The sequence below is a fragment of the Chroicocephalus ridibundus genome, chromosome 8 (assembly GCF_963924245.1).
Source record: "Chroicocephalus ridibundus chromosome 8, bChrRid1.1, whole genome shotgun sequence".
Lineage (NCBI taxonomy): Eukaryota > Metazoa > Chordata > Aves > Charadriiformes > Laridae > Chroicocephalus > Chroicocephalus ridibundus.
The window spans coordinates 20,663,549-20,691,052 of NC_086291.1; the positions used below are offsets into that span (position 1 = coordinate 20,663,549).

Below are 27,504 nucleotides of genomic sequence, written 5' to 3' on the forward strand. Positions count from 1 at the left end.
CCTCACAGATACCACACAAAAGTATTCAATGTCTTTATAAACAAAAGTTTTGTTCTAGGGAATTCATTTTCCTCTTCCCTGCAGTAGGCCTTCTTTTCTTCTTTTTAATCTGTCTCCTACTACTTCGTTTTTTGCTTTTGTACTTGGAGTTTTGCTTGATAAATTATTGACCTCAACTTTTTATTTATGTTTTTTTCAAGTCTTTATGTCTGTTTTTCCCCTCTTGCTAAACTTTTTCCTTCATTCAGTTTATTTGCTTTTGGATGGTATCAGTTTTTTAGTTTTCTGCTGTTTTCAGAAGCAAGCTATCTCATTGAAAATGCAGTTATTGGCTGTTGCTTCTTCTTTCTCTTTTTCCTACATCAATACTCTCCCTCCAAAGAGAACAGAACCATAAAACCTCTGAGGTCAAGTAGGCTTTGAAAATGCTCATCGTAGTGGGGAAAAAAAAGGATTAGATTGCTGTTCTTTGGAACTTTTTTATACATAAAGAAGGGAACCTCAGCACAAGAGGAGGTGAGCAATTTTCAATAACGTGACATAAACCAAAATAAGCAGTCCAAAAAACTGTGAGAGGGATACAGAAGTAGCAAACTATTTAACTTAAATAGGAAGATGACTCCAAATTTCTTCTTGGCTGGTTCTGCAGTTCTACCAGCTAGCTTGGAATACTGCATGTGTTGGTAAACTGCAATATTCCCTTGGGAATTATGTGTTATTTTGAGCCACTGCTTATATTGTATATAATGTTTGGCCTTATTTTTGCAGGAATTCTCACAGGTCTGATCATATAATGAAAGTTACCTATCTATAGATATCTGATATTCTCACATATATAACAGATATAATTTTCACACTGCTTTATAAAAAGGCCTTCACGAGAACCCTGATTTAAAAAAAAATATTGTTTTTTCCTGCTTCATTTTCCTATTCAGACATGAAGTTTAAGTAAGGTCTAGAGTGAACATCCAGAAAAATTAGCTTCTGACGTTTCTTTTTATTGACATTTATTGGCTACCTAAGGGAAAGGAAAAGCTCCAATGTATGGATTATGCAGTAGATGAGGTCACAGGTTTTATTTTCACCTTGACATTTACTCTTTGTAGACGGTGGATCAGCTACTTAGACAAACATTCTCCACCTTTAAAAGTTCAGTCTGAAAACCTATGACACAGCTTTCATAGGTACCGAACACCAACCTTTTCCATTGATCCCACATGAGAGATGGAGTATTTAGCACATCACAAGTAATCAAAAGGTATCATGCAAAACTGAGCTCGTACTCTAGCATTAAAATGGAAAGAAATTGTTAACAATTCTACTTCATTCTACAAGGCATTACCCATGCCTTGTTCTACAATTACCATTCCTTTGCCTGAAAATCTTCATTCTGAAAAACGACATTAGGGAAATACCTATACATGTACATCACAAATCATTTCCCATCGATTTTTGTTAAAAGCTAGAAAGTCTGCATAAATAGTTGTCTTTGATGCCCTCTAACAAGCTTAAAAGCAGTAATAACCAACTCAAACTGCTAGAAATGACTGTGCATGTCAACTGCCTGATGGCTGATCATTTCTTATGCGTAAGCATGTATTTTTGTTACCTTGATTGCCGGAATAGGCTTCTTCGGAATGAAATGCTTTTTCTCGTGAAGCACAGCAGCCATGCTCTGTTCCTTCAGCTTAATCTTGTTCTCAGCTATTATCTTTTTGCGTTGTTCCAGGTAAGGCCCAAAACTGGGTAGTTTCTGAAACAAAAATCAGGAAACGTCATTATGCTTAATAAGTGGGTGTAGCAAAAGGTGAGTCTGATCCCAAGGGCGAGATCCTAAGTCCTTGCTGAGTGCGACTTGCTTCTTATTAAGAAAGTTGAAATTGAAATCAGTGAGACTGTACCAGAGTGAGAAGTGAATAAAAATCAAATATGAACTTCAGGATCTGACTTGAAAATATATATTGAATATTAAAATATTAATATACCGCAGCAGAAAAATAGCTGAATTGCAGGTCATCATCCAACAGTCTTATATTTCCCCATTGCATACTTGCTTGTGTATAAAAATGTATCGTGTTAAATAATTCAAATGTATAACTTTATTTCTATAGTATGTGAAAAGATATCATAAAACTATCAGTTTAGTTAGAAGGGTTCCGCCAGTGTTTAATATTATTTGCATGGATATCTGAATATTTCAATATATATTTTTAAAGCTTACAAACATGTATTTTGCATTCTGATAACAGAAGCCTGTCTTGACCTGTCAAAGTAAGGCTAACAAACACCAAATGAACTGAAACACATTCTAATCTCCTAATTTACCTCGGTGTCCAATTTGCAGTCTTTTCTGCAACATTTAATCCTTGAACCCAATTAAGCAAACTCTAGAGGAAGATTTCACTGAATTGCAAAACTCACGTCTCACCCAAGAACATGAAAGTGCTGGTTTGGATTTCATAAAACACCCAGCTTCCTGAAAGAAAAACACAGACCCTTCGCTCACCTGGCAGAGATACAGACAACGGTTGTGTGCCACAATCACAGATTTAGGTGAATGAAAAATGGTAGTAAACATGGATTTTTGCTTGATGCAAAAGACCATACCCTTCCTGCCCTGAAACTAGTTCCTATCCTGCAGAAGTATTTTATCCATCTCACTAAACCCTGTTCAGAAGCTCCTGCAGTACTGCAGAAACTAGCAGGTAGTAACAGGGGATCCATAGCCTCAGCAGTTGCTAGCATTAATTCACGCTAATAATACAACCTCAAAGAGCATATAGAACAAGATACAGTACGGCTGTGGTTATCAATTTTTTAAGAGGGAATTTCAATGTGAATTTTAAAAACAGAATTATTTAAAAATTTAGAAATTATTATTTTTTAAAATGAAGTAAATCCAGAAGAGGTTACCCTGCTCTTCTGCAAATCCTTAGGAAAAAAAATCCTCAATGAGCTCTGTCAGTCACGATACCCAACCCTGGGACCTCAGGCTTCTTGTTACGACAAATAAAAGCTTTCTTGGCTGCTAGGTTTTTGGCACTCTGAGCATACAGCCGGGGGTGGGGAAGGTCCTTAAAATGCTTCCCTGCTTCCCAGACTGGGTTTGTGGCCTCAACACGTTTTTAACTTCAAGTCAGAATAAGACTTGCAGTCCCGCGGTGCTCTCCAGAGGTGCTCTCCCTCTCCTGCAGGCTGGGACTGAGCCGTACTCTGGGACAAAGCCTCAGCCTAGGCAAATGCAAGACCAGAACTGTGGAGGATGTTGCAGGCCCCATCTGTCCTGAATCTAGATGTAGCCCGAGTTTGCCCATCAGCAAAGGGCTCTTATTTTGTCTGTTCAATGGGAACTTTGTTCCTGAATGTCACGTTCAAGGGCTTCCTTACAGACATCAAACAAACTCTCCTTTCTGTGCTGTTGCCATACATGATCTCGGAACGGAAACGTTCTAGGGTGTCTTAAAATAAGGCTTTAAATATCAGTGCTAACAGCAGTAAGGTAGTGGCCTTACATACTAAAGTCAAATAAGACAGCAAAACCAGATATATTTTGAACAGGAAAATGAGTAGAAGGAAGAATTTCCATTTAATCAATAGGCTCTAAAGCATACACATAGATACTCATTTCTTTAATGACTTCTGGAAAGCTTAAGACTTCTAGCAAAAAATCTAAAACATTTTGATTAAAAGTGTTCTTGTATGTCTGCTAGGCTGCATCAATTAGAAATACATTTTGGCTATGAATACGTAGTAGCTGTGTCACTGAGAAACTACTTTCTCTCCATAGTTTATGTGCTGATGCCAACAACTTTGGGCTTGAGAGGGCAGGAGACCTGATGACAAAGTGTTTTTGGACGCTTCCCTGTCTGGCCAGGAACTGAATTGCTGACTATGAGAGTAGGTAGCAAAGCTAATTTTGCTGAGGTTTTAACCGAAATAGTAGAGAGAGGAGACAGTTGTTCATGGCTTGACTGACTGAAGATCATCTTTGGGAAGAATAGCCAAATCTTTGCAGAATAAATCCTTTACTTTTCTGTTCTCTTAATGTATGCCCAAGCTCCTAATTTCTACAGAGATACTGAGTATATTGAAATGAAATAGGTAATCTAAGGAAAAGTGTGAAAAAAGAATTCATTTTTGTGTATAGGCGAAGAGCAAATTACACAGGCAAGTAATTAATTTTCTAAGTTGTGAGATGAAAGTATTTAGATTTTTACATCTGACATAGCTGCTAGCTGGAATGTACAGCACACATTTTGAAAAGTGTGCAATGCCATCAGTACCATAATTCAGATGTTTCATAATGACATGCATGCAGTTAAATTAAACTACATAATCTGCATCTTTTAAAAATAAATGAAATTTTGATTAATCTAGAAAACTAACATCCAACATTCGTCTTTGCTGTTCATTGCTGTTTTTCCATCAAGAAATTGATTACATGGAATTTAAAATAATTAAGGAAACACCTAGGTCTTAGTCCAGGTTTGGGCATACACAATGAGCTTCCACTGACTTAACAGAAGGTGACTGTGTGCCCATACAAATGGTCCGGTTATTTTCCATTTGGAGTCTAGTAGTTCACAAGCAGCCAAGCTTTCATCAGACAACACTGAAAACCAGCCATCTTTTCTATAAAAATAAATAATACATGAAGATGTAGCCTCAGGAGCTTAGAAAGGACTTATTGATGGTTCCCCTTATGAGTAATGCATAGATATAGGGAACGTTGATGAGACTGGTTATTGTTCAGAGCTGTGGTTAGAAACCGTTTGCAGTCAAAGGCCATAAGAAACGGCAAACAATATTTTAATGATGTAAGTTACTGGATATAGCAAAAGTGGAACCATGTTGAAATAACTGCTGGAGAGATGGATATTTAAGAGATTTTCAAACTAAATTATCTCTAATCATTGTAGGGGATATCTTCCTAAGCACATGGGGGATTTCACAGAACCATAGAATAGTTTGGGTTGGAAGGGACCTTTAAAGGTCATCTAGTCCAACCCCCCTGCAATAAGCAGTGGCACCTTCAACCAGGTCAGGTTGCTCAGAGCCCCATCCAACCTGACCTTGAATGTCTCCAGGGATGGGTCATCTACCACCTCTCTGGGCAACCTGTTCCAGTTCTTCGCCACACACATTGTAAAAAATTTCTTCCTTATATCTAGTCTAAATCTTCCCTCTTTTAGTTTAAAGCCATTACGCCCTGTCCTATCACAACAGGCCCTGCTAAAAAAATTCATCCCCATGTTTCCTGTACGTTCCCTTCAAGTACTGAAAGGCCAGAATAAGGTGTTCCCTGAGCCTTCTCTTCTCCAGGCCGAGAAACCCCAACTCTCTCAGCCTGTCCTCAAAGGAGAAGTGTTCCATCCTTCTGATCATTTTTGCGGCCCTCTTCTGGACCTGCTCCAACAGGCCCATGTCTTTCCTGTGCTGAAGGCTCCAGAGCTGGATGCAATACTCCAGGTGGTGTCTTCACCAGAAAAGAGTAGAGGAGCAGAATCATCTGACTTGCTGGCCACGCTTCTTTTGATGCACCCCAGGATATGGTTGACTTCCTGGGCTGTGGGTACACATTGTCAGCTTTTCATCCACCAGTACCCCCAAGTCCTTCTTTGCAGGGCTGCTCTCAATCCCATCATCCCCTAGCATGTATTCATATCAGGGGTTGCCTTGGCCTGATGCAGGACCCTACACGTGGCCTTCTTGAACCTCATGAGGTTCACACAGGCTCAATTTTCAAGGCCCCTCCAGGCCTCTCTGGATGTCATGTCATCCCTCGGGAATGTCAACTGCAGCACTTAGCTTGGTGTCATCCACAAACTTGCTGAGGGTGCACTTGATCCCACTGTCTATGTCATTGATGAAGATATGAAAGAGTACTGGTCCCAATACAGACCCCTGAGGAACAGTACTTGGCACTCATCTCCATCTCCATCTGGACATTGAGGTGTTGACCACTACCATCTGGATGCGACCATCCAACCAATTCCTCATCCACAGAACAGTCCACCCATTAAATCCATACCTCTCCAATTTAGAGAGAAGGGTGTTGTGGGAGACCATGTCAAAGGCTTTACAGAAGTCCAGATAGACAACATCCATAGCTCTTCCCTTGTCCACAGATGTAGTCACTCCATCAAAGAAGGCCACTAGGTTGGTCAGGCAAGACTGGCCCTTGGTGAAGCCATGCAGGCTGTCTTGAATCACTTCCCTGCCCTCCATGTGTCTTAGCATAGGTTCTAGGAGGATCTGTTCCATGATCTTCTCAGGCACAGAGGTAAAGCTGACAGGTTGGTAGTTCCAAGGGTCCCCCTTTCTAACCTGTTTAAAAATGTGTGCAATGTTTCCATTTTTCTAGTCACCAGGGACTTCACCTGACTGCCATGACTTTTCAAGTATCATGGAGAGTGGCTTGGCAACTACATCAGCCAGTTCCCTCAGGACTCTGGGATGCACCTTGTCAGGTTCCATAGACTTCTGTATGTTCAGGTTCCTCGGGTGCTCACGAACATGATCTCTTACAATGGGAGGGACCTTTCTCCCCCAGTCCCCATCTTGCGGTCCACCCACTTGAGAAGTGTGGGGAGAGAGGTTGCCAATGAAGACAGAGGCAAAAAAGTTGTTGAGAACCTCAGCCGCCTTCTCATCTGTAGTTACCAGTTTCCGAGTCTTGCTCATCAGGGGCTTGACCTTCCTTTTCTGGCTGACATACCTGTAGAAGCCCTTCTTATTCTTTGCTTCCCTTGCAAAATTCAGCTCCAGCTGTGCCTTGGCCTTCCTGACCTCAACCCTACACAACCAGGCACTGTCCCTATCCTTCCTAGGATACCCGTCCCTGATTCCGCTGCCTGTGCATCTTCTTTCTTGCCCTTTAGTTTGACCAGCAGGTCTCGACTCAGCCATGAAGGTCTCTTGCTCTCCTTTTGTGATTTCTTACACATGAGGATCAAGAGCTCTTGTGCTCTGTGTAAAGCATCCTTAAAAGATCTGCCAGCTCTGTTCTGCTTCTTTGTCCCCAAGGGCAGTTTCCCAGGGGGTCCTATTGACTAACTCCTTGAAGAGACGGAATTTTGCTTTCCTAAAATTCAGGGTCCTGACTTTGCTATTTGCCTGACCCATATCCCACAGGACTGCAAACTCCACCAGTGCATGATCACTGCAGGCAGGCTGCCTCCAATCTTGACGTCACCAATTAGCTCACTTGCAGTGGTGACCATCAGGTCCAGTATTACATCCTCTCTGGTGGGGCTGTCTATTACCTGGCTTAAGAAGTTATCTTCTTTTAATAGCACAATTCCCAATGAAAGCACAAGCACAGATCTTGGTGAGTTTAGCTCCGTTTGCTTTGAAACGTTTTTTGGTTTTGTTTTTTTAAATTTCTAGATATTCCAATATCACTAAAATCTCCATACACTGATATCTTTGTCATAACAACATTTGCCTAGAAACAAAATATTAATATGAATATGTGGATGATAGTAAGTACTTAGAAGATTGCAACAAGCAGAGTAATTAGATAATTCTTATCTACTTATATATCTGTATCAGTGATGTTCTATAGCTGCATTATTTGTATCCGTCTCTATATAGCCATAATTCAATGTGTTTCTATTGGAGGGATAACATCAAGAATGGATCAAAAATAAATATATGAAGTGGTTTCACTTCATTGTTTATAATTGCATTATCACGAAACTGCAAACTTGAAATATTGTGCTGGAGTATTTTACAGAAAGAAAGGAAAAACGCAAATCCTCCCCCGCCCAAGATGTCCAAAAGCTGCCCTTTAACTGATGAACTGTATAAATCTCCAGCAACGTTGTGATTTTTGTTTCAGTAGTTTCTCCAAGGATTCATCATTGATGAATTTGTTCTCACCAGAAAAGCTAAATCCTACTCATTTAAAGATAACAGTATCTTCCACTAAAACTGTCTCTATCCAGATATAAAAAAGCATTACCCTGCCAATAGAGAACTGACAACATAATGAATCAACAATGAAACCTTAAGCCGGGAGAGCTTTAAGGTGAATAAGTCTGTTGTGATTATAATTTATTCATGGATCAATCTAAAGGTAATTGAGCATATTATGAACTAAAAAAGGTGCTTGTTTCCTAATGGCAAAAAGTAGAGAGAATGCTCTCCTTCAGATTCTGCAATTTTTATGGGCACACCAGCAAGTAGCCTAACCGGTGGAAGAGGGTAGTGAACAGGGCAGTGAACAGGGCAGTGCAATATGTGTCAGATGACCCCGACTTTATTTCTAACTTTGAGACTGATCTGCTCCTTATTCTGGGAAAGTCCCTGTATGTCTCCATGATGTAGTCACGGGTTGCTTATTGGGGAGCTGTCTCCTGCTAAGGGGCTGGATGCTATCTACTGTTAGAAGACCCACATTTCAGCTGGCACACCTAGGTATGATTATAAACTAAAAACAAGCAACAGTCTCTTACAGTACTCTAGTGGATCTGAAGTATATCCTGCTGGTATACTAATGAGTTGGGGCATCAGAAAGAACACTGGAAAATAGTAATTTTCATTAAAATGATTTTCAGGGAGCAGTGGTCACAAGGTAAAGGAAAAACTGACATAAGCAATTCTAGCGATCTGTGGCTCATGGAAATTTGGGGCAGCAGTACATTAGCTATGAGGCAACATGTTTCAAAAATAATGTTTCCCTCAAGTGTGAAAAATTTCCCATATTGAATGTAATGTCATTATTCAATTCCTTTTACACCTGAGTGTTGCCTTCTGTCTGAGGTATGAAGATGTGTATGCATTCATTCTCTAAATTCTTCTTGTGCACTTTCAACATGTAAACAATTTTAAGTGACACAGTGATGTCCCTCATGAATCCGGCAGTGGAACTGAAGCCGAATTGTCTTATTTCACATACTTTACATTTTTCAAGTGTAGATGTTTCTGCTTGCACATAGAAAAACTAGATAAGAACAAGAATAAAGACTGAAAAATGTCTGACAAACTGAATTGCTAAAAGAGAGTTCAAATTGCTCGACTGAAATATTCTATACTGATTGCCGTAGAGATGCACCAAACAATATCCCACATACTCTGTAGCTATGCAAATGGATGGATAACTGTGACACAAAAACCTTGCCACGTAGTGACAAACACTAGTGTGTTCCAAAACACTAGTGTGTTTTAGAAATCCAACAAGAGGTGGCTCTTCATCTTCCTTCTCAGTGGCTTGTTTTTCTAAATAGATCTTTCTCTGAAATGACTTAACCAACAGCTTTCCCACAGAGAAGGAGAGCACAAAGGAGGAGAAAACACAATCAATACAAAAAATCAACTATCAATTATCAACTATCAATTGATAGAAAATACAAAATATCAACTGTCTTCACAGAATCACAGAGTGGTTGAGATTGGAAGGGACGTCTTGAGACCATCCAGTTCAACCCCCTCAGAGGAGGGTGAACTACAGCAGGTTTCACTAGTTTGTCTATGAGGATGCTATGGGAGACAGTGTTGAAAGCCTTGCTAAAGGTAACACCTAATGCTCTCCTCTCACCTACCAAACCAATCATCTCATTGTAGTAGGCTATCGAGTTGGTCAAATGTGGTTTACCCTTCATAAATCTATGCTGACTCCTCCCTCCCTATGAAGAGCAGATGATCTGTAGTTGGTTTAGCTATCCTCCCCAAATACCACTCCTGTAAACACGCAGAAAAGCTGGGCTTCATCCCTTTGCTGCCTTGGCACATCTACATGTAGGAAGGTTTCTCGTTGGCTTCAGAGAACTAGGGAGACAAGCAGCTGGGCAGGTAAAAGCTAAGAGTGTAACAGCTTGGGAGGCTACACAGCCAAGTGACTACCTCAGACACAGTTAAAGCTATGAAGCTTGCAGACAAGAATGAATGAATAGCTTTGAAGAGGGTAATAGGTGAAGCAGGACCCCTCAAAGTGGGAGCGTGGTATGGAAAGGCAATCAGATAAGGGAAACATTAACATTTAAGCAAGGTAGACAGCTGCCCTCACCCAGGAACTACAAGAATTTAAATCAGGTTTGTATGGGTCATTTTATATGCCCTCAGCACAAAGGTTTTAGTAATGTTTGACCCCCATTTGTTCATGTGGAAAACTTTCTAAATTTGATGTATAAAGTTTTCCAGAGAAAGCAGTTTTAATTTTAATGGTTTTTCCAGTTGCTTCTGAATTCTTCAAGTTTATTTTTTCTAAAGTTTAATGTACTCAAAATGGCTGCATATATTTAGAATCCTTATTACATGCTGCAGGTACCTGTGGCCTTGACCATACTTTACACTGCGCAAGTTTCCATTCAGTGGCGTGCCTTCACCCTCTTGCAACTTTACAAAAAATAAATAAATAAAAATTACTAAAGTTTTCTGAAGTGGTGTCTCTTTTTTTCCGTGTTCTCAGAGAATACAATGAAACATGACTCCAGCATTTCCAGAGAGGAAGAAAACACAAAGTCCCAGTATTAAAGAACAGCAACAGCAACAACAACAAAATCTTGTCACAATGTCAAGGTACCTTGTTCTCCTTCTGGGAAAAACACCAACAACCTAACCCAACAATAAAGCCAAAAGCTGAATTCTGTTCCTCTGAAGGTAGCAAATAACACACATATTCATATTCATAAGATTATACAGAGAGAACATTTTGCACAAGCTTTCCCCACTAATTGGGTAAACTGCTTAACTAATGAAAACAAAGTATGTATGGCAATGGAGAAAGTGAAGCTGCTAATTCTTATTCTGTTACATGTTCTTACTCTTTCAGACATTCAAAGCTAAATTCTCTTAAATAGCTGCTCTTCTCTGTGCCAGTCTGGCAATGCCCAGCGTATGGGCCCTTCCCATACACTGCACGGTAAGGGCCCACGGCATGAAGGAGTCATCCCGATGTCAGCAGGGTTCATGTCAGGACCTCCAGCAGGGAATCCTGCAAGAGTCCTCCCCATGGCATGCGGGCAGGTGACATGCCATGGAGAGGATGGGATAATTCACTCTATCATTCTCCAGCTGACAGAGAGTTTTTTGGGCCAAGACCAGTTACAGCCCCCAAAGCTGCTGTAGTTATGTTAGCAAGAAGCTGCAGAGAATTTGTCCCTTGTATTAAAGGGTTCACACATTCTCACTGCTTCGTTTCTTACAGCTGAGATATTACTGGCATCACTGCCTTTAATGATGTGGAAATGCCTTCAAAAATAAAGGACTGAACACAACAATTCTTTAGAAAAAAATGAACTCTGCCTTTCAGTTATTTTTATTTTTTTTTTCCTTGGAACTTCTATTTGCTTCATAAACAGTGCTGTCTCAATATTCTGCAATTACTGCACATATACTTGTTCCTGTAACCTCTGCTCCCAACACCGCGTGTGTATATACCATTGCATTTAGTTACTCAACTATTCGGCCCACTCTTTAGACCATGATTATTTAAAGCGGGTGAGCTAACCCCCAGCCGTGCAGTAATTCTGAGGCTAAACCGAACATTAATGTGTGTTCTAGGAAAACATATTGCTGTGACCTCACCATGAGATATACAGTACCATGCTTGAGCGTGCAGATAAAACCATTATTTAAAATAACAATTATTGCTTCTTTCATCATTTTTCTAACACTGCCAAAATTTTCTCTACTAGCTCAAAATCACGAATGAATTATTCTTCATGTTCTACCTCAAATGTTTGGTTTTTAGCAGCTTATATATACCAAGCGAAGGAAAAGATTTTAGGATTATAGGCTTACTGTAGTGCAGCAAAAACTTACATTCTACAAATGTACTGAAGTCATGAAATATTCATCAATAAAACAAAAAGGAGTTAATATTTGAAGCAAGCTTAGACATTTACAATCAAAAGCCAGGATGACATAGATGATAAAGAAAATGTTACCTTCTGGGGTGAAGAAAAGAAGATACTGATACACATTACTGTGCTACTTCATGAACATCTGGCAGTCTGTCACTTAATAGACAACAACATCTTCTCTAAACAGAAGAGACTTGAATTCATCAGGGATTCCTGTAGTACAGTATGTGCTTAACTTAAGTACCTGCTTTCTGTGATTTCCATAGATTACCATATTCATGACACCGTGGAGTGAAAGCATTCTTCTCACTCTCTAACCAGAACATGCACAAGAAATTAAAACATTGGCAGGCACTTTGTCTCCAGTTTGTTGGACATGTGAGGAAAGGACTTTCCACCCATTTATGCAGATGAAATTCTGTCAGCCAAGCAGCAGCGTAACAAAGATGTCAGCAGAATGGCTATTAACAAATATCTGACAGGCAAGCAAATAGAACTGTATTTGAATGCAGTTAGGAAACGTTGATCGCTATCAGTTGAGCCTCAGTACTGGAAAAAAAACTTTGTGCAAACAAGATTTTGTACTTTTACTGGTACAGAAGTGAAAATACATCAGTCCTCTATTCACATTTTCATGTGTATCTATATACCATCATGTATATATATCCATACATTCAGCTTGCACATTTATTGTATCAATGTTGCAAGTTACCTGATCGTATGAAAAAAGACCATTGCTACATACTCTTACCCACCTTCTCCTCCAAGCTGGCTGGTAACTGAGTTACTCAGAACAACCCTAAAATCATCTGTTTCTTTGGATTTAAGCATCCTTTTCTGGGAGTACACGTACTGAGGAGACTGAACTCTAGCAGTACCTAATGACCGTCTCTTTTTTAGGTACTTTCAAAGAAGTTTCAGAGGTACTAGCTAGACAATTGTAAGGGAAAAATTAATCTTTTCTTACAACTATGAGAAAGCATGAGGATCCTTGCTGCTATGGCTACATTAGTGGTTACCAACCAACCTGTCAATCATAGATGCTGCTGACCCAGCAAGGTGAGCAGAGCAGTATTAAGCTGAATTTGCTAATTCCTCTTGTGCTAAATGAGCTGGGTCAGGTACCAGGAGCAGCTTCGCCCTGTTTCTAGAACGGTGAAGCCCCATGAAGCTGCATTTAAACTGCCTACATGACCTATGTGAACCTGTTCAAAAGCTCCTTGAGCAACCTGACGCTACCACGCAGCCCACGTGCAAATACACCTGGTGGGTAGGACGGCAGGATGAGGTGAAATGCACATCATCTACATGCTCCTTAGCTCTCTCACACTCCCTTCCAGCGTCTCCCTGGTGGAAATACAGCTCTAGACACCCTGCAGTACTTAGACATAGAAAGTCTATGTACGCACCATGGCAATGTAAAAAACATACAGTCTAATCAGTCATGCCCATCAAATGCATGCTCTCAGGGGAATGGGAGACTAGGCAGAGAGGGCAGCCAGCAACCACCCCTTCCAGCCTCTGGAAGAAACAAAGATTTTTAAAGCTACTCTATGAGGCTTTGACTACATTCAGTAAAATAACCACTGATGCCACTGCGTGCAAAGAAAAGTGCATTTTCACCATTGCCATATGTGTTTTAGCTGCAAATTTACATATAAAATACTTTTTACTAACAGTTACACCTTGCACAAGTGGTAAGAGCATACACTTTTTCCATCTGCTGGAACCTTTGCAGATTTTTGTTTTGTTTTTATTTTTGTTCATCCGGCCTTTTTGTTTTATGTATTTTTTACATGGAAGCTCCAGATTTATTACCAACTTGCCTATACTGTAAACAGCACACAATTTCAATATATCTAGAAATAAACTCTGCTTTCCCCTGGTAGATTACACACCACATAACTATACATATATTATTGCACTAATAGACGCTAATAGATTACTTAAATGCAAACCATTGCTAATAATTCCTAAGCAAACCTTCTTCCACTTTAGATTCATTGTAATCCATCTCTTATGGCAGATGAACTCCAGCACTTATCCTCCTTCTGCACAGACTACAATGCTTTCCCTCATTCATCTCACACACAGTAATCCTTCCATCTCTACTTCACACAATCCTAATTTAAATGTAAAGTATTCAGTGCAGACAAATGAGCTCTAGTCAACTCTTGCAGTTATGACCAAGAAGCCTACCACTGCCTTTTAGAATCTTCAAACTCAATAAAACAATGATTTTTATCATCACCTCAATAACCTAAACTCACTAAATTTCATGCTAAGTGTCAGAATGAATAGTTCTGGCATTAATAGTAAGTGCTTTTACCCCTAGATAGTCAGAACTCCCAATTCAGTTGGCAAGAGATAGGATGAGAAAATGCTGAATGCTTTCCTATGAAGAGTTTGGGGATTCTGGTTTGATTAAGGCCTTCCAACGGTTTTGAAAATGTGACAAATCAACACATAACATATGACATTTAAAAAATTATGAGAATATAGCCAGATGATAAAATTATAATGGCCCATTGAAAGAAAGTGATGATGAAGAATTTTGATCATTTGAAGTTATTAAAACTTTTAAACAGATCTAAAGAGAAGGAATTGCTAAACTATTCCAAATGAATATCAAACTTATCTTATGAATAAAATATCGATAATGCATTACAAAAGTGATATCTTCACTAAACCGATACAAATGCCTCCTATATCACCATCAAGCAGTGAGGAGATATCAATACGTAGGTTCCAAAGTAACAGACGCTATATAAAAACCTCATGTAGACAAACAGAAAAGTGCTCATTAGAATCAACCTTCCAAGTCCCCCACAGTGCCTCTCTTGCATATTTATCTCTTTGTAACAGCTAAGGTATAATATCTAAAGAATTATTATATTCTGAACTGACATTACAATGGTCATATATTCTAAAATGCTAATTTCATTAGATTTTCACTCAAGTCAATCAGAGAAGAATGTGATTTTTAAAAATCCAACGTGCAAATCATTAGAAATACAGATCACAGGCACACAGCACTGTATTTTTAAAAACTACCTTGTTTTAAATTACTATAATAGCTTTAAAATTGAGTTCTGATCATCTTGTTACTACAAGACTTCACTGATTTCTACACACAGTTAGGTTTGCAAGTATATGCATTCAGCTTGCCCTCTGCTATAAAATACAACCACAATCACACATTGCTTCAACAGGCCATCCACTTTTTCACTGGTTATGTGCTTCTTACAGATAAACAATGGAGATAGGTAAACCTTTCCTTTTCATATCACTTCGCACTGTGTACTCATTGGGCTATTTTGCAGGTCAAAAGGATTGGTGTGGCACAACAAACTATATAATTTATCCTTGCAAAGAAACTCCTGTCCTCATCCTACAAGCTTTTACGTGTGGCTGACCTTTAAACATGCAAGTAGTTACGCTGACCGAAATTAAGCCTATGTGCAGCAACTGGGGAAACCGGGACCATGTCTCACTAGCTGACCACAACCAACCCACTCTTCTTGGACGTGCACGCATGGTTCCACCTCACTTTATCACAAGAGTTACAGGTGCCCAATGAAAGATAAAACAGACCCTACAGTGTTCACCTCTTTTGCATTGTTTGACAAAACTGTCATGTCTTCAGCTCTTCTGCACCCAGATTGTTCCAGATAACACAACTCTTCACAGATGAGTGGTCACACAAGCCCCACAGAGCTTCGCTACTCAAAAACCTGCCATATTTTAAAATCTCGTCCTCATTTAAATCATAAAAATAAATTTTTTTTCTTGACATAATTAATCTTGTTAAAGTTATGCCAGATATTTACAGTGATTCAATCTACAGGTAAAAAAAAAATCATCTAGAGCCACTTCGACCATAAGACGGAAAGGGAAACAAAATTTTTTACTCGGTGCAGCTTCTCCACATTAATGCTGTCTACAACAGCGCTGCTGCTATAAAGGTCACAGATGACATAATTTATATTATTATAGATAATCCATGTGGTCTGTCTGTCTTTTTTTCCTCCATATTTTACAGAGGTGCTGTGTATTTTGATGGATGAAGCTCCTAGGAGAGCTCCAGTCTGAGCGTCTTACAAAGGCAGGAGCAGTCACCACACAGGAGAGATTTGCTGCTTCTCCCCGGGAGGGCTGGGACCAGAGAAGGTACGGTGAGTGGTCCTGCACAAGTAGTAAGTCTGTTCCCAAATACACGCTCTTCCTGTGTGCAGGCCGCTTTGACGAGCCGTGACACCACAGCAGGACAAACTGCTTCCCATCAGGTGCGCACCTGGAACAGGGTGGGCAGGGAGACGAGGCAGGGTAGCAAAATGTAGCTTAGCTACATGGGCTTCACGGATACCTGTGGCACAAAGCCAGCTCACAGCTGTGAAGTATTTAAGAAGCGCTTGATGTTGCTAGAGATAGACCAAGGTTGTCCTCCCGTGCCCCATGGCTGCTGGAAATGCTTGGTGTGGAGCTGGAGCGCTCAATGACAAGGCAGGGAGAAGGAGAAGGGGCGATTCAAATTCCCCACTCCCCCTGTGCCACCCCAGGCTGCTGCCTGCTCTGACAGTAACTTGACTGACGGAGCGGCTCGTGCCCCTCAGCCACTGTTTCAGGCTATCTGCAGGCTTAGAGAAACATTTCTCCGTGCTCAGACCTCAGAAGTCAGGGAGTGCACCTCACACCAGCCTTTAATCCTTCTTCCAGATGGATTATTTTCAATCACCTTTTTGAAACAGAGTTCTCTGAATTTCCTACGCATAAATGTGTTTATGCAGGAATAAGCAAGCTCATTGTGGTGACATCCCTCAGTTATATCTAGCTGAGATGGCATTATTAAACATGAATATAACTGCTCTCCATCCTTAACCTGGGAAACAGCACATACAAAACTTACCAATTATTACAGGGGGAAAAAAAAATCCAACTCAACTTTCTTGCTTCTTGCTTCCTAACTTAGGTTAGGAGGATTACTCTGACCTTCAATACTGCCCAAAATTTTCTGCAAAGACTGCCTATCACACAACTGCTGCAGTGGTGTGGAATTTAACAAGTCAGCTGCAAAGTTTGTCACTGGCTTGTTCATCAGTTTGTGTTCTGTCACACTGACCAAGCCCTGGTGAAAAAAGTCCCTCCTTATCCATATCTTTGTCTCCTGCTCATATGACACAGACATTTGGGGGGAGACTAGAAAATATACTCACTCCTGCTTTAGACAAATTACAGGGTCTCTTCCATGTGGGTGGCTTGCACTCAAGTTCATGATTTATCTTGAGGAAAAGGTTTGATCTTAGCAGAGTCCTGGGTCATATTTCTTGGTGGTTGTTAGCCTGCTGATCATAGTATTGCCCTTTGATTTGTTTTCTTTTTATTATTCCTTTCCCCATTGCCAGCCGTAATGCTTTCTGAGGCAGCAGAGGCGGAGGTACAGACGTGCCCTGACATCAGTATGGCACTGGGCTGCTGTGAGCGCCTTCTGCGAGAGCCATTCTTCCACTAGAGGATGTCATCCTCTTTGTGTTTTAAAAAAAAAATTGCAATTTCAGTTCTTGACTCAGTTTTGCCATTCAATTTGCGATGGTAGTGACAGCAGTGATGAGAAGTGGACTAGATTTTTATTCCCAGGTTATTTGCACGCGAGAACAAGAAATAGCCCTGGCTCCACGGTCTCCAACCGCAGTTTGGTAGTGGGGCTGCCAGAGTGCCCAGTCCGAATCATGCCATCTGCAGTGATTGCTGCAAAATGGATGTTAAGCCACAGAATTCTGACTAATATAGCAAAGGTTAGGTTCTGAGATTTGTTGTTTGAAATCAAGTCCTTTTCCTCAAAGTCTATTAAGAATGAAATGAGTTTTTATGTCTCTCCTTTCTGTTAGGCTTATGTTTCTCCAGGGGAAATGCAACTACCTGCACAGCTCGGTGCTCCCCAGCACACAGTCAGCCTTTTGAATGGAGGATTCTGTCCCTGAATAGCTTCGACAGGCACCCAGTGGCATTCCTGCTCAGTGATCTGGGTGCTGTAACTTGAACGTGTATTGTACAGTTCCACTTACCTGTGGGGTTGCAGTACTCCAGGAGATGATGGGACTTATCCCTGCTTATACAGCCAATGTGAAAGATCAATGGGCATGAGCTGACACTAAATTTTTGCCTTGTTCAAACACTCCTTTGAGGTTCTTTTGTAGACCCTGTTTCAAACTGACAAATGCCCCTTAAATAATACTTATGTCGAATGCCCTCATTTTCTCTATTTCTATTATTTTGAGAATCTGACATTCTTGTTCAGTCGTCCTGGTTTTGTGTACAGCAGCCTGGATAAGAAGTCAGGGATGTACATCTCAATCCCTTTCCAGACGCCGAGCAATGCACATCCCTGCAGGTTTAGCAGCATTCCCTTGTGGTTATTGAGGGCGTGCTAGTTCTGGCTTTATAAAATGCTTTCTAATAATTGATAGTCACTTTCTATTCCTATAGTTTCTTGCCCTTAAAACATAAGGATTGAAGTATTCTCTTGTACACATTACTCCAGAATGTTCCAGCTGGGCTGCTACTACGCTCTGCTGGTGGATGTAGAAGCCTTTTTGCAGGACCTATGTTCTGCGTATCCCTCACACAAACGGTAGTGCCTCCCCTGTCCTGCCTTGGGCGATATAACGGCCTTGGCATTTACGTACTGCAGTGCTGCACCGAGGGGTATTTTGTACAGCTCCTTTTTCATATGAGAAGACTCCAGCGAATTACAGCAGTTGTATTCATAGTGTGGTTTTGTTTAGTAATCACCTCAGGAGACTGTACAGTTCTGAAAAGCATGGAAAAGTATTGTGAGAGGGTTTATGAATTCCACTAATCTTCAAACTGAGTTACCCATTTTCAGGTGTGGGTCTATCCTGCATGGTTTTTACTTTTTAGGAGCTGGGTAATAGCCTTTGGGAGGTCAGCAATTATCCCAGTGCTCCAGGAGTCAAATGCAATTTCATCTCATTTTATTTCATTTTAGATTTATTGCCTTGGTCATTTCAAGCAGATAGATGAGAATGTAATCATCAACAGCTACAGCTTTTGCTGTTCTGTTTCTGCATCTATACAGCTATGGCAGCAATCCCAGGCAGCCCTGTTAGTTCTTCTTGCCGATACTGTTGGCATTCTTCTAACACAGATTTGATCTCAAATTGCATTTTCTTCCACCTGCCTCCACCCTAATGGATGCTCAAAAGGTACTGAGGTAGTTACTTTGTTTAATAATTACATCTAATACATTTGCAAATATATGACTATTGCATCAGAAACTGAAACTACTTTTATTTTTTTAAGATGGGAAGCATATTATCACCTGCAGGTCTGTATAATGCCTTGTTAAATTGCTAAAAGACTATGCCTATGTACAGCTTCCCACCTTCTCTGCAGCTGGCTTGCTGCCCACCTGGCCCGTGGCTCTGGAAAACCTCAGCGATGAGACTTACGCCCTCCTTACTTTCACTTGCCTTATTATTTTTTCTCTGAGTGCAGAGGACATTCTATTAAGCGAGTGCTCTCCTGGCTGCATCGCTGTATCCATTTCCAGCTCTCATCTGCCTAGAAGACATCCCAGACATTTAAACCACCACGTAGATACTTTGCTGCAGGGGTCTTACAGCTTACTACCTATCTGACCTAAGTTTTCTGACTTTTTGTATGTAACTTTTATGAGTTGTTTGCCCCAGTTTAGTCACATGCTTCATTCATTTACTTGATGTAGTTAAAAGCAGAGTATTTGTATGTTATCTGTATTTCCTGGTATTTTAATTTGTTCAATTTTTCTTGGTAATTTACATTATCCTGCTGGTATTTTGATTGTTCTATTGTGTAATATTATGCTGTACATTTTTGTCAGCAGTCTTAGATTCTCACAAAATGCCAACGAAGTCTCTGTTATCTAGCATTTACTGATGTTCAACTATCCAGCTGGCATTCAACCTCATCTCTGCTTTTCCGCTGCTGCTCTTAGTTTAAAGTTCATGCTTGTGCAAATGGCACCAGAAGTTTATTTTCGCTCTTGTGTAGTGCATCAAAGCCAGATATGTGCAAAATTACATTTTCTGAGTCAGTTTGTTTTCCTGATGCGGTGCGTTTTTTCTTTTTGCTATTGTAAGCAAGCTTTGGCAAAACAATTTTCTTGCCAATGCAAAGAATCCCATATGCGAGACAATTACCAGTAGATTTTTGTCCTCTGCTTTGTGCTAATGCATTTATGTTTGCACAAAATTTTTCCTTGTCTATGCAAACATTTTCTTTTCTGAGTGGTTAACGGCTTCTGTGTCTGCCCCACTGACGGCTGGTCTGGGTTTGCTCGCTAATTGTGCACATTAGCTCTGCATTGCTGTAATGCTGCTACATGAGCTCTCCAGGTGCCTCTACATTAGTGTTTTAGTTTAGATCAAGAGTACGCCTTTGAAGCGACTCTGCTGATTATCCCCACATACTGCACTTTGGTTCTCACAGCACAGCAGTCTCCGAGAGCACAAACTGGATTTTATTTCGGGTAAAATGAAACCTGAATGTGTGCTCCAGGAGAGCACCTAAAACGAGCTCCAGCTGCTAATGGGCATTTAGCCCATGAGACCAGACTAGCGCTAGAACACAGTAAAAACCCCTGAAATGCATATTGTGTGGACACCAGTCTGCAGCATCAACCATTTCATTCTGCAGCTCCATACCTATTTGGCCTATTTGTCTGCACGACTATTTAATGTAAACATAGTTTCTGAGGGCAACTTTGTCCCACGTACAAACTGAATTCATCCATTGGGATGCAAAGCACTCACGGGTTAGCTGTTTTGTAACATTCGGAAAGACAGTGAGCTATTATTTTTCTAGACTGTTGATACTTGGATAATACACATATGCACATATGTTAGTCATAGCATACATAAATATGCATATTAGTCATACATTTATATTAAATTACATTACATTCTATTTATTTTAGATAGAAGATATTTCTGGGGTGTTTCTAAAAATTCCCACCAGTTTTCCCGATTTTGGAGCCTCAGGCTATGAGATCTCTTTTTCCAGTGCAATTTTTCGCTAACATCCAATATAGCTCATTTTTATGTCCATCTGTCCATCTTTTATGCCTACTCACATACTACCATAATCATGCTTTCTCTTTTTGTTTCTTTTTCTTTTTTTTTTTTTGAGTCTTTTGCAAGACACTCAGTCTATATCTATCGGAGTAAATCAGTATCTGTGAATGTTCCTGGGCACAAGGATGTTGTCATCTATCCTAACAAAGCGTTACAAGATTTTTTTGCCTACTTTTGGCCTGTGCTGACTATCAGTGTCCCAGGCAATTCCTGGAGAGGCTTTGGAAGTCAGCATGCTCCAGGAGCCGTTCCCAGCAGGCAGCCTGCCTGCAGCCAACCTGCTTTGGAGACTAACAGCTTCTGATCATCAGCACAGGCTGCTCAGTGCCAGCTGGCCTAAGCACCTAGGAATATTCCTGGGCACATTCAATTTGAAAGTACAGACATATCTGTCCTTTCTGAAGTGAGGTGCCTATAGGAATCCAGTTACTTCTGATGTCAACGCCCAGGCAGAATGAGGCAAAACAGTGTAACATCCAACTAGTTTCAGTAAATGCTATTCTCTGTCACCAGTGACTTTCTGGAACTAGAGTTACAAAGCTTAATGCATAACCATAAAAAGTATGTCCTAGTGTGGAGTCATTCATCACAGATATCACTGCATTTTTTAACATTTACGGATATCTCTTGTCTTTTTTGTAAAAATAGGAGAAGTACAAATACAGCTCTAAAAAGCCAAGAAAATAAACAATGTTCCAGCGTTAGCCAAAGTATGAGCTGTATCTTCAACCTAGTCTTAAAGCAAGCTCCTGCACCAGATGTGTCCTTAAAATAAATGATTTCTCCCTTCTACAGCTACTTTATACCACATAGGATTCCTTTCACACTCTGCAAAATGCTGATGTAGTCTTACTTTGGAAGTAAAGCAACCTCAGAATGCTATAAAGTTTTCTTTTTGACACTTTAACAGCTATCAGCGACGCTGATACTGACACTGGTACAGACAGATCGTAAAATCATAATATTTTGATTTAACTCACCTTTCTAAGTGAAAAAACAGCTTTAAAAAGTTAGCGTTGATGATTACTTCCACAGGAACTCAGTTTATTTAATATAATCTGCTATCAATTGTTTTTTCCTCAGGAAAACTTTGCTTCAGAGTCTTTAAACATTTCCCCAACAGAAATGAGTAGACCTGGGGGTCCACTGACTCCTTTTTATTACAATGAAACTGATCCGAGATATGCCAAATATTTGGCAGGTCCTAATGACAACACTGGGAGTACGGATCATATCTGAGGACTAGCCGAGACACCTAGTTCCTCTCTTCAAGAATGAGAAATAACTTGAGAATTCTGGTTACAATGTCTTACTTTTTTCTGAAAATGATACAAATAGAATATGCACAGAATCAGTCTGGGCAACAGAACTGGGAACTAATTTTCATTTCCTTTCACTATTTAATTAGGTTTCTTAAGCATGCCTCTCAGTGTCTCTGTTTCTGTTCCAGAAGACAAAAGAGAAGAGATAAAATGGACACTTGTTTCATATTGTTGTCTTCCCTTGCGAAGGTTTTATGCCACCTTCATCATTAAAATATCCCAGCAGTGTCTGTTAACTAATGAACTGTACCTATCTTGCACGGCTCACCTGCTCTCTTATCCTCATTCTTTGTGTATGGGACAGGCTGCTTTGTGTTGGTAAGATTTTAGCAATTTCCTTCCTGTAAAAACAAAAGCAAGCAACAACATAGATATACACTTCTGCACGGAGAAGGTAAAGTTGGAAAAGTGCCTTTTACTCTCAGGGTGAAAGGCAAAGGCACTACCTGAGTCTTAGGTCCTGTGGGAGCTTGTTCCACAGTTGTGGACATGCCCCGATGCCAACTCAGTCACCTTACACAGCAGTATTATAAAAAGGGCATTGCTGAAAATCCAGCGAGCACAAGCAGTGAATGGAATCATGAAGTATAGTCCTCCCCTGGGGTTTAAGCTAGCACATAAGATACAAAGGATCTTTGGTACTGACGGTGCTATTCTGATGGCCCATCTAGGATTCTATGCCACCAACACTCCTCATTGCCAGCACATGCAAGGAGCCAGAGGAAAAAAAAAAGAAAAATAAAAAGTGGAGGTCATACAGGAGGTCAGTGCTTCATCTGAGATGGAAGATGGATCTTTCCTTCGATGTGTACTGAACGTTACAGCTGAACTGCTGTGTCAGAAAATGCTGGGAATCCAGTCTAGAAAATGGAGGGTGGATGGCCTGGTGTGCTTGCAGCAACTTTGGGTTTTGAGCAGACATGCTGCAGCATTTTCCGCAAGCTGAAGTTTTCCAGAAGATAATTACAACCGCTGCTACTTCACACTTTCCTTTCTTTTACCTCTTAGTAGAAGGTAAATTACAGCAATAATAAATCCTTCTATATAAATGCAAAGCAGAGCTAAAAATGAAATTGATGTTGCAATTTTAATTTACCACTTTCATTGTTAATTTATACGTAAGCAGTGTGCTATGTTTCCCCTGGAAAATAGTCTAATTCCTTTCAAGTATTCCCCATGAAAACCAGATACAGATACTCTGTGTTTCATGCTGTATTCTTTGTATGTCTTAAAAGACTTCTTATTTTTTGTAAGTTGGGAAAAGAACGTATTCCTGTAGTGAGACAAAGCAAAGCAGGTTTCAACCTTTATCTGAAGTTTCTGATTGCTGTGATAAGGGGTGAAGAATAATTTAAGATACCATCAGCTATAATAGATCACAGTAAAATTTACTTTTTTTAAAGTAAAAGCCTTTTTTAAAGTCTTACTGTTCTTATGTATATAAAAGCCATCAGGGGCGCAAACAAAATTGAACTTTTTGGCTGAGCTTACTTCACAACTAGCAGCTTGGTTCCAGCGCAGATCACTAAGCCACACTTTTCAAAAATTCCCCCAGAACTTAAGCCCAGACAAACACCACAACATAAAATTTTCATCGCCAGCCCGCCTCTTTTACAGCACGTTACAGGCAGTGGTCAGGACCAGGCTGTGAGGGTTACCAGGCTTCACCACAGCAGGGGTCATGGTTCGGGCCGGCTCATACAGAGCATCCCCCAGGCCTGGACTCAAAGGGCAAGTTGGGCAGAGGGTGGCCAGAGGGCCACGGAGGGCGAGCCAGGAACAGCCACTGCGGAGCCACTGTAGGAGAGAAAGCCCTGAAATATTTTGAACTTCTTTGCAACTATTTCTGTGAGTCTCTTTCTATGGGAAAAGTTCAAATGTCTAGCACTCCAGCTGATTTTGGAGGGGAACACCCACCCAACCCCCCCAAACTGGAATGAAAACTTTGAGTTGCAAAAACTTTTGTCTGGGAGAGGTTTCTGGGTAAGTTACGCTACTCATGGCTTTCCTACTGACCATCTGCACCTTCGAGATGACCGGTTGGTACATTATTCACTTCTAAACAGGAAAGAGGGCAGCACTATTGTCAACAATCGCGTTGTTTTCTCTGCCAGATTTCCAGAGAAAGGGAACACATTTTGGGTTGAAACTAATTTCAGATTAAACAAAGTATCTGTAATTTGGTCACCACCATTATTGTACTATTACTTTCATTGTAATGCTACTTAATTACTTAACATTTCAATTTGTATGAGCAAAAACTTTCATCTCTGAACTAGAAATATTTCCCTAAAACCAAGTAAAACATTTTCAAAAGATAAACATCAGAAATCAGTTTTGTACTGATTGAGCTAAAACTACGTAGTGTTCAGCAACGTACTGAAATTATTTAAGTGTTTAAGCAATTGTTTATGAGTACTGCTAAAATGAGAATTCTTAATTTTCTTAACTCCAAAAAAGAATTCTATCCCTTCGTGTCTATAAAAGACAACTAGAACTCAAATGCAATAAAACCATCCCAGCCTAATATTTTAATTCAGTTGTTCAATAATTTCTATTTCTTTGCATTATTTTTACTTTATTATACTTTTATAATACCCTCAAATACATCTATAAAACTTTACAGCCCTTTTCCAACAGCATATGGTGTGTGTTGTGAAGAGAAGCATGTTTATGAGCTCCAAGACAGGAAGACAATTAAAGTACCCTTATGGGACTGAGGCGGGGAAAGTTGACTGAGATTTTGATGTATCCACCACTACCTATCTAATTCTTGAGTGTCCAAGTTTTCATTGCAATTGCATTATAGAATTATCTTGTGTTGGGCTGATAACACTGTACAATCTCTCAATGCTTGAAACTGAAAGCCAGTTAAGTTGCGACACAGTCCCTTTCACAGCAGCAAGTATATCCTGGCTAAATGAACAAAGCTAGCCTTGAATGAACTTAAAATGAATTTTAACTCAACTAACATTTATTCCACTAGAGATGTGGATGTAAATACTCAATGTAGCTAGGTACTATTCAAAAACGATTTGTCATATCGTGATCCAATTCCACTCTCTAAAGGCACATCAGTCAGTTGGGATAGGATATAACAGCAGAGGCTCACTTGTCTTTGAGCTAGATGAGCTGAAATGTGGCTGGTCACAGTTCTCAGTTCTGGGTTTTTAAAACGAACTTTCAGGGACAACCTCTGTGGCTGACATTATTTTGGGGGAGAATGACTGCACAAGGTAGTCACATCATCTGTGAGATACAAGCTTTTGGAGTCCTCTCGTCTTTCCTGCAACCCTGACTCCAGCAAGAGGGAACCTTGCTGGAATTTCAGGACATATCTGCAGAACAGCTGAGAAACACAAACATAAAAAACACTTCTTGCACATGCATGCACATACCCATGGCTGCACATACTTTTTTTTCTTTCAAAAAGCTCAAAAGTATCGGATGACATTTTGGATGAATGCCTCAACCTCTTCAGTCTGACCTCCTCACCCCTAGGAGCAGTAAGCCCGCTCAGGATTTCACTTAGACACTTTGCTCCCTCTGGCGAAAGAATGGTCTCCCTGGTTGAGAGAAGGTGTTCTTTTGGAAACAGCTTTCTGCATTCTTTTTTGACTGTGTGTTTCTGCTTGTTAAGCTTTCAGTGTCTGAACCACACTAAGCTTCTGGGCAGGAGGAAAGGGTTCATCCACCCCAACACAGGTCTTTAGTGCCATGCTCCAAGATGCAGACCTGCACAGGTGCCTCAGATACCCGTAAGGTCTTAAACCACATCTGGAGGCAAATAAATCCCACTCTGAGTGAGTAACGTCCTGATATCTGATTTCAGTGCTTACGGTCAGGGACTTTGCTCTTTGTGCTGGTAACCCCTAAGGGTAATTCAGCCAGTCAGATACCATAAATTGAGACCTCTCTCCGTAGATAAGCTGGGGATGGTATTTGGACAGTTAAGTTGTATGCTTGCAGACAAGTGTGTTAAGACTCCACTGCAAAATAAATGCTCGATTCTGCACTAAAATTATATTCCCAATGTGTGATGAATTAAGAACTAGTACTCATACAGTCAAAACAGTGGTCATGACTCCACACAGGCATCCCCTCCCAAACTGCCAGTTAGGAACTAGACAACTAAAGACACAGACCGGATGGGAAGGAAATGCTTTTTTAAAATGGAAGCAGAGAGGGAGACTTTCAAGCTTTTCAGACTGTACGTTCATCACTCAAATGTTGTTATAAATACCTTTGCAAACAACTCACACTCTGTAGACAAAAATACCTCAGTGATAAACAACAGAGAAATAAATTAAGTCCTATGGAAAAATGTAAACACTAAGTTTCCCCTCCATCTGCTTTATCCTGGTAATTAAGTCCAAAATCCAGCAGTAGGCACAGAAGCCCACCCAGAGACCACACAGTGAAAGTCAAAACCCAAACTATGACAAAATCGCTAACAAAATGGCTGCAGTCTATCAAATGAATGATGATGACTTTGTTGTGAAGGGAGAGCGGGGAGCTCTGGAGAGGGAGGCATTTATTAGCCCTGCTCTGTGCGACCCAGAACAGCAGCTCTGAGAGACCATGCTCACTCCTTCTGGGCGCTCTTTTGTATATGTTGATTACGAAAGGCACACTCATGCTGCAGTCACCAAAGGATTTCTTGTTGCTCCCACTTTAATGGGTAAGTTTAGAGGTTTCAGAATATCATTTATGCTAATGTAAATGGCATGTGAGTTGTTTACAGCTTAGTGATACGTTTTTCGTAAAAGAGAAAACATAGATATATTTGTGCTTTTAGAGCTTTGTGGGTTTACAGCGAGCCTTCTGGTTTTCAATTTACAAAGGGAAGTTTTTGAAATGGACATTTCAAAATGTCAGGAGTGCTCAGCATTTGAAAGAAGGCTCAGTAAAGGCAGTGAAAAACTGCTGGAGAGTCTGGATTAGACTTTTGGTCTGGAATTGGGAAAGATGCCTTTTGGCATATATTGAATATTTTAAATGGGAGCACAACTATTCAGCAAATACTAAGTAATGATTAGTGTCTAGGAAATAATGTTCTATCCTGTAATGATGGGTAGTATAAATAAATAAAATTATAGTCGATAGATTCTAGAATTCAACTACCTTAAACTCAACTGCAAGGTCTTGTCTTGAACTACCTAAAAAATATGTACTATTTTAGTGATACGCTTCTGGGTTTCTCATGAATTCAGACATACTGTATAAAACAACAAGGTATTTTAT

At 40.2% G+C, this 27,504-nt stretch overlaps 1 protein-coding gene across 3 annotated transcripts in view; it reads right to left on the minus strand.

Moving 5' to 3' along the window:
* Nucleotides 1–27,504, minus strand: part of DPYD (dihydropyrimidine dehydrogenase) — a 365,350-nt gene that overhangs the window by 12,935 nt on the left and 324,911 nt on the right. For all 3 annotated transcript variants that reach the window (XM_063344207.1, XM_063344208.1, XM_063344206.1), the window contains one exon: nucleotides 1,610–1,753. In XM_063344207.1, coding sequence (XP_063200277.1) covers nucleotides 1,610–1,753 — 144 coding nt within the window. The remainder of the gene's footprint in view (nucleotides 1–1,609; nucleotides 1,754–27,504) is intronic.